General features: G+C 34.2%; 1 protein-coding gene across 4 annotated transcripts in view; it reads left to right on the top strand.

Annotated features, from left to right (window-relative positions):
* The window catches only part of JAK2 (Janus kinase 2), an 87,328-nt gene that overhangs the window by 37,250 nt on the left and 37,152 nt on the right, over positions 1-12,926 (top strand). For 3 of the 4 annotated variants that reach the window (XM_050328496.1, XM_050328497.1, XM_050328495.1), the window contains exons 2-5: positions 571-712; positions 4,950-5,200; positions 11,744-11,867; positions 12,656-12,773. In XM_050328496.1, the coding sequence (XP_050184453.1) occupies positions 4,981-5,200; positions 11,744-11,867; positions 12,656-12,773 (462 nt within the window). In that variant the 5' untranslated portion in view covers positions 571-712; positions 4,950-4,980. Of the gene's footprint in view, positions 1-570; positions 713-4,949; positions 5,201-11,743; positions 11,868-12,374; positions 12,604-12,655; positions 12,774-12,926 lie in introns of those variants that run through there. The other variant, XM_050328498.1, reaches the window with a different exon arrangement.

Consider the following 12,926-nt stretch of genomic DNA (forward strand, 5'->3'; position numbering starts at 1 on the left):
GCAACCACAGAAGTGTTGTGCAAAGAGACCAAGGGTGGGTGTGCCCTTGTCCTTCCTGCAATAAGACAGTTGGTCTTAACTTCCACATGAATTGAAATGAGTGCTTGTTGTCAGTTTTCAAATAGAATTAATTGTTCTGGATAAAGGGAGTGCTACTATGTGAAGTAAACGTACTATGTCTCTTTTTGTGATTCCTTTTCCTTTTTCATTTCTATTTTCTTTGTGTAATGCCATCTACAGTTTTCTGATGCTGTATTCACAGAAAAGAAAAACATGGTGAGAGAAGAAAAAATTGGTAATTGCATATAAAGTCAGATTTCTGGTTTACAAAGCACTTTCTTGCTAGAACTGAGAAGCAATCTCAATACCAAAAATGTATTTATAGGTTTTTTTTTTAACTGTGTATTTTAAAAAGCATAAATTTAAAAAGTTCTCATCAGACAGGAATTTGGGCAAATAAAATAGGAATGGATCGCTATCTGTATCTTAACACAGATTTTAATTCTTCAGTAATGATGCATTAGGTATTGCTTACAGCCATTAACCTTTAATATTCTGTTTTTATTGCAGATACATTATGTTCCTCCACTGCTTATGTACCTGCTTTGTCTGACTTTCTGTGGATTCCAGCAGTGAGTGGCTTGTGACATGCTTGTTTAAAGTGCTTCATCGCTCCCATGTTTAATACAGAGATTTCTCTAGTGATAAAAAGGTAATTAACTGTTTGGAATTTACCTAGAATTTATATAATTTGTATGGAATTTATTTAGAGAACACACTCATCTTTGAACCTTTGATGGCTAATGGTCCTAGCCCTGAAGGTTTCCCTAAAACAGCCCCTACTACCTCAAAAAAAACCCCAAACACAAAAACCAAAATAAAAAAAACCACCTGAAATTGAAAAAATGTTCTGAATGGGGTAGTGAATGATGAATATTATTAAAATGTGAGAATTTTTTTATCTCCTCCACATTTTAGGGAATTTCTTCCATAAGTCATGGGTTTCAATCTCCTTAATTAATTTCTTGCTGGTTGACTTACAAAGAACCAACTTACAAAGTGCAACCCAGGGTACCTGGTAGAAATTACTGTTAGGTGCACTGGAGGTACAGACAGCAACACAGTGTATTTAAACAGCTTGCATTGTAGATGCTGGTGATTGTGGATAGAGCAATATGGGGAAGGATTAATCTTATCCTGTATAAACTGTGGCTTGAAATATTATCCAGATTAGAAATATTAAAATAATCCTGTTCGTTCAAATCATCTGTTCATCAGTGCCAGAATCAGATCTTTTATACTTAGTAGCTTTGATCTCCAAAACAAGATCTTTATATCCCTGATTCTGTTACTCATTCTTTTTATATGGATAATTGGATAGGCCATTTTTCTTTTTCACTTCTTGATTATGTTAAACATCCACTTTAAGGTGTGTGTGGACTTGGCAAACAAATACCTGTGTGATACTCAGTAACTTATCTACAAAAGACCCATTCTGGATATATTAAATCCTTTTTATTCAGCTATGAAGATTAATTACATTTACATTCTTTACACAAACACAGAAATTCTTTTGAATTACAGGATGACAACAAATCTGTATAACCCAGAAAATAATACTCAAAGGTGTTCTGCTAACAGGTAGATTAGTGTCTCCCAGAATGCTTAGTCTCAACTTGCTCAACTTTTACAATGGTCAGAAAACTAGGTCATATTTTAAATATTCTGGATTAACCACAAATAATTTTTTTGACATGTTTAATGCTTCTGTTGTGCTAATACAGTGATCTCTAGATGGAGCAAAGCAGGGAAAACTAACTGTGGTAACTCTCAATTGGAGACTTGTCTGCTAAGAAATACATGTGAAAGCAGTTTTCTTTTGTTTTTCACACCACTCATGAGTGGTGACCATGGTTTCAGTTACATTGCACATAAGGCCCTGTCCATATAACTGATTCAGTTATAAGACAAAGACCAAGGAAATGTGTTTTCTATTTTTCAGCAAATAAACTAATGTAGGCATATTTCTTGCTTTCACCTCTTTTATCTGAACTTGGACATAAAAGACAAAACTGAAACTTGAAAAATATTTAATTTGAAGTGGTGATGCAATCGTATAAATAGTATCTCCTGAGATTTTTTCACATAGTTACATAGAACCTTTGAAATTAGTGCAACAAAAAGAACTGAGTGGAGTATTCTGTTACAGCATTTACTTTGCATTTTTTACCACATTTTATTGATATTTCTCATTCTTAGGTGTGATTAAGCAAGGTTCCCTTTGTAGTTTATGGAGCTTTTTAACATAGAAACAAAGATGGAATTATAAGGTTTTTTGGAAAGAAAAGTATGTTTGTAAATATGCAAACTTTATGAAGAAGAGCTAGGCACAAACATGTCTATTTAGTTCACTTCTGAAATCAGCCAGGTTTTTAGTTAGGTGTACAAGCAATATTTCCATTCAGTGTTGGCTAGACATAATACTAAGGGACTCAGATGAAGGGATCTGTCAATTCAGGTGAAGGTTTGTATGAACAGAAGGTTAATATTGGAATATTTGAGGGAAGCTTCTGTAGTGTTTAAAGGAGAATTCCTCCAGAGATAAAAGTTGTGAATATTTTGTAAAAGCAAGTGGTAGATCACAATCATTACGTCTTTCATATTCTTGACAGAAGTAGTGAGAAGTCTTTTAAATATTATGTTTTTGGAGATGTAGTGTTTATTTTCTTCTAAAAACCAAGAATTCTGTGGTGAATCAAGAGAGATACTTTTTTTTCCTTAATTGAACACTTCCTTGTTACCTGTGCTACCTTTGGAGCTAAAAGCACAAATCTTCTCATTTAAGGTTGGCTGACTCTGTAAATGTGGCATAGGGAATCCATATGTCCCCTAGATCCGGGCCTAAGGAATATCGTGAATCACATTTGCATCTAGACATTAAGATTTATGTGTTTATGATACACTGTCTCTTTTTGTTGCTTAGTTTGGGAAGTAAAATTCCACATTTTTCTTTTGGTGAGGGTGTCTTTTTTTTTTTTTTCCCCCAGAATTACCATCACGGGAAAATAGTTTCATCCTCTGTATGTATTCTGTCACATAACTCATGAAGTTAATGTTTTTCTTTTCTAAGGTATCAAGCCTTTTTTCCCCTGCTGTTATAACTGTTGATTTCCGTAGCACACGTCATCTTTAGCCCACATGAATGTATAGTCATACACTGATCCTTTCCTACGTAATTGTAGTTAGGAGCAGAAAATAATAAATGAAAAAAATTCACCACTATGTTCCAAACAGCTCTTTTATGATAAAACAACACAATTCAATATAAACAAAAGCTGTTTAAAATTACATTTTAAGAATGTCACTCCCATCTGCCTATGCAAAACAATAAACATATTTTTGAGTTAAATAGTAGCATTTCCAAATTCAATATCTTTACCAACTGTTCAATGTCTTTGTCAGTGACATAGGCACCATTAGCAAGTTTGGGAAGGACACCAAGCTAACTATTGCAGCTGATGGGCTTTAGGGAAGATACTATCCAGAGGAACCTTGACAGGGTTGAGAAGTGGTCCTGTGGGAACCTCATGAAGTCTAACAAGGCAAAGAGCATCTGGTCCTGTACCTGAGTCGGGGCAATCTCCGGTATCTGTATAGGCCGGGGAATGAATGGATTGAGAGCAGCCCTGTGGATAAGGATTTGGGGATCCTGATAGATGAAAAATGAGATGTGAGCTGGCACTGTGCACTTGCAGCATAAAAAGAACCGTGGCCATCAGGTCAAGAGATGTGATAGTCCTCTTCTCTGCTCTTGTGAGACTGCACTTGGAGTCCTACTTTCAACTCTGGGGGTCCTAGCATAGGAAACACATGGACCAGAGTACAGCAAGTCCAGAGAAGGGCCACAAAAATGGTCAGAGGGCTGACCCTTCCATGAGGAAAGGCTGAGAGAGTTGAGGTTGTTCAGCCCAAAGAGAAGGCCTCAGGGAGACCTTATTGTGGCCCAAGCCATTTTGTGATTCTAAAAACTAAGAAATCAAGTTTTTGTAATTGATGTCTTGTTTAGACCTAGTCTGTATTTTCAAAATATGAAACACAGAATTCCATGTAGTAGTTACTTGGAATCAGTTTTAATAAAAGGAAACCTTATAGATTGTGATCAAAGTTTTTATGATAAGCATGGATTATACTGATGAAATTGTGATGGAGTCACAGAAAAGCAAAGAGATTCTTCAACTGGCTTTTAGAATATGCTGTTCAATCTCTTTTTTAAACTTATTTTTCATTATCAAATATACTTGTGGTTATATATTACATTATTAGTGTCCTCTTCTCTTTGATTACATTTAAGGGAGAGAATTGTTAGCTTGAGTTCCTTAAAAATAGACTTAAATGATTATTCTGAAAGGAGGTGGTCTTGGAAGTCACCCCTTTATAGGTATAAACTAAGTCTGCTTACTTAGATTCTCATCTCAGCACGTTTTAAGTGTTGGCTTAAGAGTAAAACTCAGCTAAAAGATACTATTCCTACCCTTCTCTTCATTAGTGCCAGCTAACTGTTATGTCTTCTAAGTTCTCTTAGAACTGCAGTCGTTGTGCTGGAACTGGGACTATAATGAGTTGTACAGATATAATTAAAGGATTTCTTTTCACTTTCAGGTTTAACTAGATTTTTTAGTTGGACAGATGAACGTACACTGTCTAAAATCTGGTGAGAGGTAATAATTCTCTGGTTGGACTCTCAGTTAATATTTTATTTTCTCCTATTATAATGTCTGTTACTCTTCATCTAGAGCTATATAGTAAATCAAAGAGAAACTTAGCTTTTAGTAATCCACTAATGTTTACTGAATATTTTACTTGTGTCAGAACAGTGCTGTCATTAAAAGGAGTATTACAAATAAAACCAAGTACAGTTAGTCAAGAAGTACTTCTTACATTTCTTGTAGGCAAATGCTCTGAACAGAATCAAAACGAACTATGGCTTGTCTTACAATGACAAATATGGAAAGCACAGCAACTGCTGCTGTCCACCAGAATGGTGACATCCATGGGAATACCAGTGCACCCAGGCAGACAGAACCATTGCTTCAAGTGTACCTTTATCATTCTCCTGGGAAGACAGGAGAAGATTACCTTCAATTTCCAGCTGGAGAATATGTTGCAGAAGAGCTTTGCGCTGTTGCCTGTAAAGCCTGTGGTAAGTATATACATAATAGTTTACTTAATGAATTGGTGAAACTCAACTTCATAGAAGAAGGTTTTTAACAATCCAGAGCTCATCAAAAGGTGGTATTTGAACCAGAAAGCTAATTTCTCTGTTCTTTCAGAAGTAATTAGCACCATATAATAAACAGCTGTAAAACTGTTCCCATTAGAATAGTTGTGAAACTGAATTATAATTGAGTGACTACCATCTTTTATCAAATAATTTAAGGGTATACTGTCCTTTACTTGGAAGTCTTCTCTCATTGGGCTGAGATATAGTTTGGATAGTTAAATCACTGCAGGAGCCTGGAAATGACTGTCTGATGCAACCCTGCAAAACAAATTGGTCCTGGAAGTAATGCATATGTTGTATGTTATACGTGCTTAATTACTTTGCAGATGCTAACTGTTCTGTTAGCTATAACGTGACTTCTTGTGTTTGTAGTTAATGCTTTTTGTAATCATTTAGGAAATAAAGTGTGTAAATAGCAGGGTAGTGTATTTTAACACCTGTTGTATATGGCATGTATTGGCTAATATAAATATTAGTCAAAATGTTATTCTGTAATTGCATGCCAGTTTGATGCATGCATGCAAGAGCTCAACCTTTTTAAAAACATTTTATTTAAAAATCAATTTTTTGAAAAATGTAATAAATGTGAAACTTCTGTAGTTTTGGGTTTTTTTACAGAAAACTGAACATAAAACTGAATATCATATTTTTCAAGCAGAAACACAAGTATAAATGAAATGTCTTGAAATTAATTTTTAATTGACTAGTCAGTTGTGGTTCAGTTCTTGTATGTTAGCTAGTATGTTAACTGCTATGTAAAAAATTATAAATGTAACATCAAAACAAATAAAAGTCATTGCCCTCAACCTGAGGGAAAAGTGGTATTAGAGGAATCAAATCATGGTAGAAATGAAATATGAAGGAGAAATTGTTCTAGAGGTTACAGAATCATTGTGTTAGATGTGTATTCTAAATTCAGAATCAAAGACTTGTTTTCTCAAATGATGATCTTAAATCTTTTGATCTTTTCTGATCTCTATCAAATATTCTTAAATGGAATTTCTCTTTTAAGCTGTTTTTTCGTGTCTTTACAATCAGTTTATAGAACTATCAGGCAGTCAAGGCCATTTGAACAAAAGTAGAAGTAATGATTCAAGAAAGCCACCAGAGTTGGTGCAAGAGAGTGATAATGCAAACTTAGTGTGATACTTTACAAAATAAGTAAATGTGATTGTTTGCAGAAAAGCTGTAAATTTTGTTCATAATTTTTCTTTTATTCAAAGTGTAAGTTATAAAAACACCTAGAAATCTGTGTTGAAAAATTAGCATGTGTAATTGAAAACAACATGAATTGAATTTTGTTGTGTTGTAGGTAAATCAGATACAGACTACTGGAAACATTTAAAGTTTCAATTTGAATCTTGAATGTATTTTTTTGTATATAGAAAGAAAGTTAGTTGATTTTATACTGCATTGGTGTTACTATGCTATATCAGTATTTCTGCAATCAGACTTCCAGTGTCTTTTAAGTGGATTTCAGAGTATTTTATCATTAGATAAAGTAAAAAAAAAAACCTAAATAGCTTTGGACTGTACACTATAACTTACCAGAATAATACATTATACAGAAGATGAGTATTATATGGAAAAATAATTTTGTTTTAATATTTAAACTAACATTTTGTTTGTTTATTCCATTGGCTGAAAAATATGAGTAAAAAATATGTGCATCACTTGTATGTATAATCCAGATTTTTACTGAATTTAGTTTAACAAAGTCTATATATTTTTATAAGACACTAGATAAGAGAGTCTGTAAATCACAGTTAAAACAGTTACAATTGCAAGCAAAGCACTGCTTTGGTATTAGCCAAATAAATTTATGCCACGTTCTTGAAAATCTTATTAGTAGCAGAGATAGTCACTTTAAATCCCACAAGAACATTTAAACAACTCACTGAAAAATGTTTCGAAAAAGTCAACCAAGGAGCATAGTTTTGTTTAGCATCTTGCATTTCTGTCATGACTTGTCCCTGGGTGTGTAAGAATCCTAAATTTCTGTAGGATGTGTTTGACTTATTTATTGTTTGTCAGGCTTTTTTTCTCGTATCCTCATCCCTTTCTGTTAGGATCATTAAACTCTGGAATCTTACCTTTTTAGTGGAAGTGGAATCTCAAGGCAGAATGAATTTTGCAATCCTGATAGGTTTGCTGAGTTTTGAGCACCTAGCAGTTAACACAAGACCTTCAAAAGACCTTGAATTTGTGGTTTGTTTTTTTGTTGTTGTTGTTGTTCTTTTTAAGTTTTGTTTTTGTTTTTTTATATGTTGATATCCTGAAACTCCAACTAGGAACCTTTTAATTTTCACCCATCTGATTTCCAAGTAAATTGGAAATTTGATGGTACTTTCCAAGAAAAATGGTGGTCTCACTTGGAAAACCATAATATAGCAGAGAATTTAAATTATACCAAAGTAAAAACATTATTTCAAAACTTTAATGTGATAGCTGACAGCATTTGCAGTCAATTAAACATTTTCAAGAGAGCGACTGTGTTGCATAATGTGATGATTGTGATGACCTCTTTGCTTGTATGCTTCGGAAGAGATACCTTGCTACTAATAAGGGAATTTTACCCAGATTTTCCCTAACATGCTGAATTTCCAGAATTCACATGACTCAGAGTTCACATGGCTCAGGGTTGTCATTCATTTAAATAATCATTGGGGGGTTGGTTTTTTGGTTGAGGGTTTTTTGTTTTGGTTTGGTGTTTTTGTTTTGCTTCAGGATTTGTCTTTTTCTTTTCTTTCTTTTTTTTTTTTTTAAATTTAGTTTGGCTTTTTTTTTTTCCTTTACATGGTAGCACTTCCCAAATATCCACACAGAATATGCTACCCCCTGCAGCTCCCCACTGTGGGTGAGGAATGAATTAATCAGAACTTTGGGCAATTCTGTCTTGCTAGGAAAGGAAATGCGTGCTTTGATTTACTATTCAGAAAGTGTTTTGTGGACAGCATATTAAATGTGACATTAAATGTGATGTCAGAGTTCAGCGAACCTCTGGTTTGTAAGAAAGATGAGAGGAAGATATTATTTTTATGTAAGAAAAGGCAAGCAAATTTCCATCTGGTATGTGCAGAATTTCCTGAGTTTTAAAGAGTTTACTTCCAGTTGTGTGTGAAAACTGATTAATATTTGTATTAGACTTTGAAAATTTGAGATTTTTTTCATTGTTTTTAATCATTCAACTAATTGCTTTTATCTGTATGTGTCTAATGACTTACATACTTGAAATGACAATTTCATAAAACAGTGTATCCCCTGTAGACTCTGCTTGGCTTTCACATTTCATAGTGGTGTCATGGCTTGTTGTGACTTACACTTTATGTTTTTTTATATTTTCTTTGAAGAGGGCCATTACTTGGAAAACATACTGTATGGGAGAAAAAGTGCCTAATGCCAGCAAAGGAGGAAATATAGAAAAACTGTATTTCTTTAGCTGCTTCAGGGTAGATGAAGTAGTGTGACTTGTCTGGATGTGAAACTCTAAAATCATAATGAGGAAAAGATCAAACCACTATACAAATAATTTTTTTTTTTTAGGCTTGAAATAGAAGTTTGAGGAATGAACTTACGCTGTCTTGTAGTCTTTCATGATGATGTATTTGACAGACTGTAAAGTATGTCAAGGCTCCTTTCTTTAGCCTTACTTACTAAATAAATTGTCAAGAGATAGTCGTGTTTTTGTCTTTGCAGTAGTCCAGAAAATTTGATACCCCTTGCTGGAGAAACAAAGTGCAAAAAATTCTGCTTAATTATGTCTGAGTCACTGTCTTCCCTCCTAATTTGTCATTGACTGAGTTGATAACATGGTTAGTGCAGTGCAAAAATCCAAGGGATGCTTTTCAGTACCTCTTAGGAATAGCTTTTATGATTTTACTTGGTAGAAAAATACATTTCTCACAAGTTTTCACTATTGTTGACATGTCTAGGTTTCAACAGAAGACTTTGATTCCCCACTCAAGTCTTTTTGTTTTCATTGTTTCAGGAGAGAGCACTTATATACTGCAGTTATTACTCACTTGAAAAGTCCCTGCAATTACATGGCCTCTTTGCTTTTGTCAGATTCTTGTGAATTATTTTCAAGACTCTAATAAAGGGATTTGCTCTATTTTTTATAATTGTTGAGCATTAAGTGTAGCAATGAAATTGCAGTTCTTAAGGGAAAGGCAAAAAAAGGTGTAACTCTTCTTCTTGAAAAATACATATGATCTGTATGTCTTAGAGCACTGGCAATGTATGGTGCAAGGTACCATTTCAGAACTATAAATGCCAAAGTATGAGAGATGTATGAGTGCAGTTTACTTTTCATACAAAGGACAGCAGGAAGGATTTTTGTTGTTGTTAATATTAACATTTCCTATTGGGGGGTATGAATGTCATAATCCTTGCTTAGTTAAAGTTTCAGAATGTGAGTCTTTTTGAGAAGCGGAGTGGTGGTGGGGATGTCTGTAATGTATTTGGTGAGAAACAGCAGCTTAACATTTGAATTTAAGAATATGACTTGAAAATTTTTTCTCATACAGTGTGCTTACAGGGTTTGTTAGCAGGTTGGGTATATGTATTAGTGAGACTAGGTAAATATTCAGCATTTCCTTGAATGGTGTGTGGCATTTGTGTAGAGTCCTGAAACAGGCTAGTAATTCTCACATGCATTGCACTGTAACTGATCTGAAATTATTCAGGATACAGACACCACATAGCCTTAAAACTGCTAAGTTAATTGTTACTGCTTTATAGACAACTGATATGTAATGTGGTGTAGTTGATCCCACTTCACACATCAAAAGAGAACCATATTGAGTTTTTAGAATAGGTTTCTTTTTAACTCATAACTCAGAACGATCAAATATGTTTTATTATGCCTTAAATTTCCAACATTTGGATTTACAGTCAGTCCCTTCAGTTACTAATCCCTTTGAGTTTATTCCTGTGGGGGATTTGTTGAGTTTTGGTTTCTCTTTTGTTGATTTACATAATGCTTTCCATTTCTATAGTTTCCTGTAAGTCTATGACTCCTTTCCATAGAAAATCATGTTTTAAGACCTGCAGTTCTGGTATGTTTTGGTGAGCTTTGGTTTAAGGAAGCATCAGATGATTAGCCTATAGATTTCTTCAGTTTAATCTTCACAACTGCATAATAGAATTCTTGTCTTAGCCTTTTTACTCTACCTTTATAGAGACAAACTCTATTTTGTACTAAATTTAATAAACTAGTTGTTATTTAAGAATAAAATATGTTTTATTCCACAAGGTTATGTGGTTTTATATGTGGAGTTGATTAGTTGTTTCATCTAACTGACTGTCTTACATGTAGTTTAGATGTGTTGGGGTCTGCCCTCTTCAAAAATTACCTGGATGTTGTCCAGAACAGAAAGAAGTAAAGGATTCATTTTTCTCCTGTTTTCTTGTGGGAATTTCAGTTATTTAATTCTAAATCTTTGGGCAGGACTCTGGGTACTTTGCCTTTTCCCATAATTCTTTTGTCTCCTAATGTCATTTTAAGTTACTTTTGTTACCTTTACCTGTCTTTCTTTTATTATTTTTTGCCTTTTCACCCCGAAGTGTATTGCTTTAATGGAAAGTTTTCTTTAGTTACAACCTGCTATGACTTTGACACTGTAATTTTTCATCCTGCTCTCTGACCTCTACACTGTCTTCAAAATATGTTTGTCAGTGGTTGCAGTTCATCCTTTTGTGCTGTTAATTCTCTGGCATTTAGCCTGTTTTTCAAATCTAACACTGGCACCACATGATACATAACACTGCAGCATAGTACAATGCTATGGCATCTGTTGTATGTTAGGCTGTGCTTTCAGCTGGGAACCTCAAAGCCAAATTAAAATTCTGATACTGCTGAAGCGCTAATATAATACTCAACTGATTTCCATAGTTTGTGATTAAGTACTATTGCTTGTCATTAAAAAAATCCAAAATTGTTGAGGGAAAAAATATTTTCCAGTTCTGTTTTATTAACAGTATATGTTTGGGTTTGTTTTTAACTGAGTTACTAAAATGTAAATGGCAGGTGGTTGTCCAGTTATGATGACTGTTTTTATATTGCTTTACTACTTGTTTTTCATCTGTCTAAAGTCTTAAAATCAGTCCCTAGATCTGATTTTGGAGAAGGTAAGAAAAAGAAGTAATGTACTGTTTCTAAACTGAGAGAAGACATTGTATTAAATGCCATATAGGAAAAATCTTGTAATCTAACAGTGAAGTACAGGATATCAAGTGAACACAGTCTGAAGTCAGCGAACATAAAGGAAGAATGAGAAATTAAACCATAAAAGCAGTCTGCAGGTTATGGGATAATGATTGCAATGCAGTTGGCAATACTGATACCTGTTGCTGACAGCAGTAGACCACTGTACCAGTCTGCTAATTTTAACCCACAGTATTTTTCTAATACTTTGTGAAAACACTTTCCTGTAGCTATTTGCTTCTCTGTTCTTCCTTTAGGTATCATGCCAGTGTACCATAACATGTTTGCGCTCATGAGTGAAACAGACAGAATGTGGTATCCCCCAAATCACATCTTCCATGTAGATGAAGCGACTAGACTCAAGCTAATTTACCGGATAAGGTAATCTAAATCAAATGTTATACAGCTTTCATGGTCAAAGAAAACTATGTGAGAAAACACAACCAATAAGGTATTAAGCTGAACCCTAGTTTCTCTTAGAAGATATGAACAGGTTGTTTGTGTTATCTGGAAAAGAGATAGATAAAAGAATCAAAATTATTGGAGTGGTTTGAATAATATATTTTATCAAGTTTCTATATCCCATATATTTACCAATGTCAAATTGAAGAAGCAAACAGTAAAAAATATAGAAGTAAAAATACTATTTTTCTTAATAATGATACATCTCATCTCCTCTGTGCTTGTCTGTTTGACATTAGTGATGGTTCCAAAATGCAGAGTAATTACTCAGTGTAGTCAGCCATGTGTCTGCAATAGAACCATTTTTCCCAACCTCACATTTGAATGTAGACATCTAAAACAACAGTCAAAGTTTTCCTTTTGTAAAACATTTTGTTCCTTTACGTTATATAATGTGACCTGGGTGTTTCTTTAAAACTGTTTCAGAGGAAACTAGAAGACACTAACAAAACTCTCTGCATTCTGATGAGTGAGAATAGCTTTGCAAAGGTCCTCGTTCCTATCGCTACAATTTATCACCTTGCTTAAATGTTATAGTAGTTTGACACCAAGAACTGGATCTGAAACCTTCATCGGCTAACTGGGACTTCATAGTGGTCCTCCAAACCAACCAGCACTAATTACATGTATATGAGAACAGCAATGTCTGAAGTTGGTAAGCAAAAGTATCCGTTTGTTGACATTTGCTTAAATCTATTTCCTAACAGGTTTTATTTTCCCCACTGGTATTGCAGTGGCACCAACAGAGCATATCGGTATGGCATTATTCGCGGTGCAGAAAGCCCTGTTCTTGATGATCTTGTCATGTCTTATCTATTCGCACAGGTATGATTTGCTTGCTTATTTTTTAATGGAGATTGGCAAAGGTTATCAGTGTTTATTCCCTTTCTATCTTCTGATGGTAACTGTGTAGGCTCTTGACAGCTTGAAGCCCACTCAAGATGAAAATTAAATTCCATGTCCTATTGTATGTTTGGA

Source organism: Myiozetetes cayanensis, unplaced genomic scaffold (assembly GCF_022539395.1).
Source record: "Myiozetetes cayanensis isolate MyiCay16 unplaced genomic scaffold, myiCay2020 scf4, whole genome shotgun sequence".
Classification (NCBI taxonomy): Eukaryota; Metazoa; Chordata; class Aves; order Passeriformes; family Tyrannidae; genus Myiozetetes; species Myiozetetes cayanensis.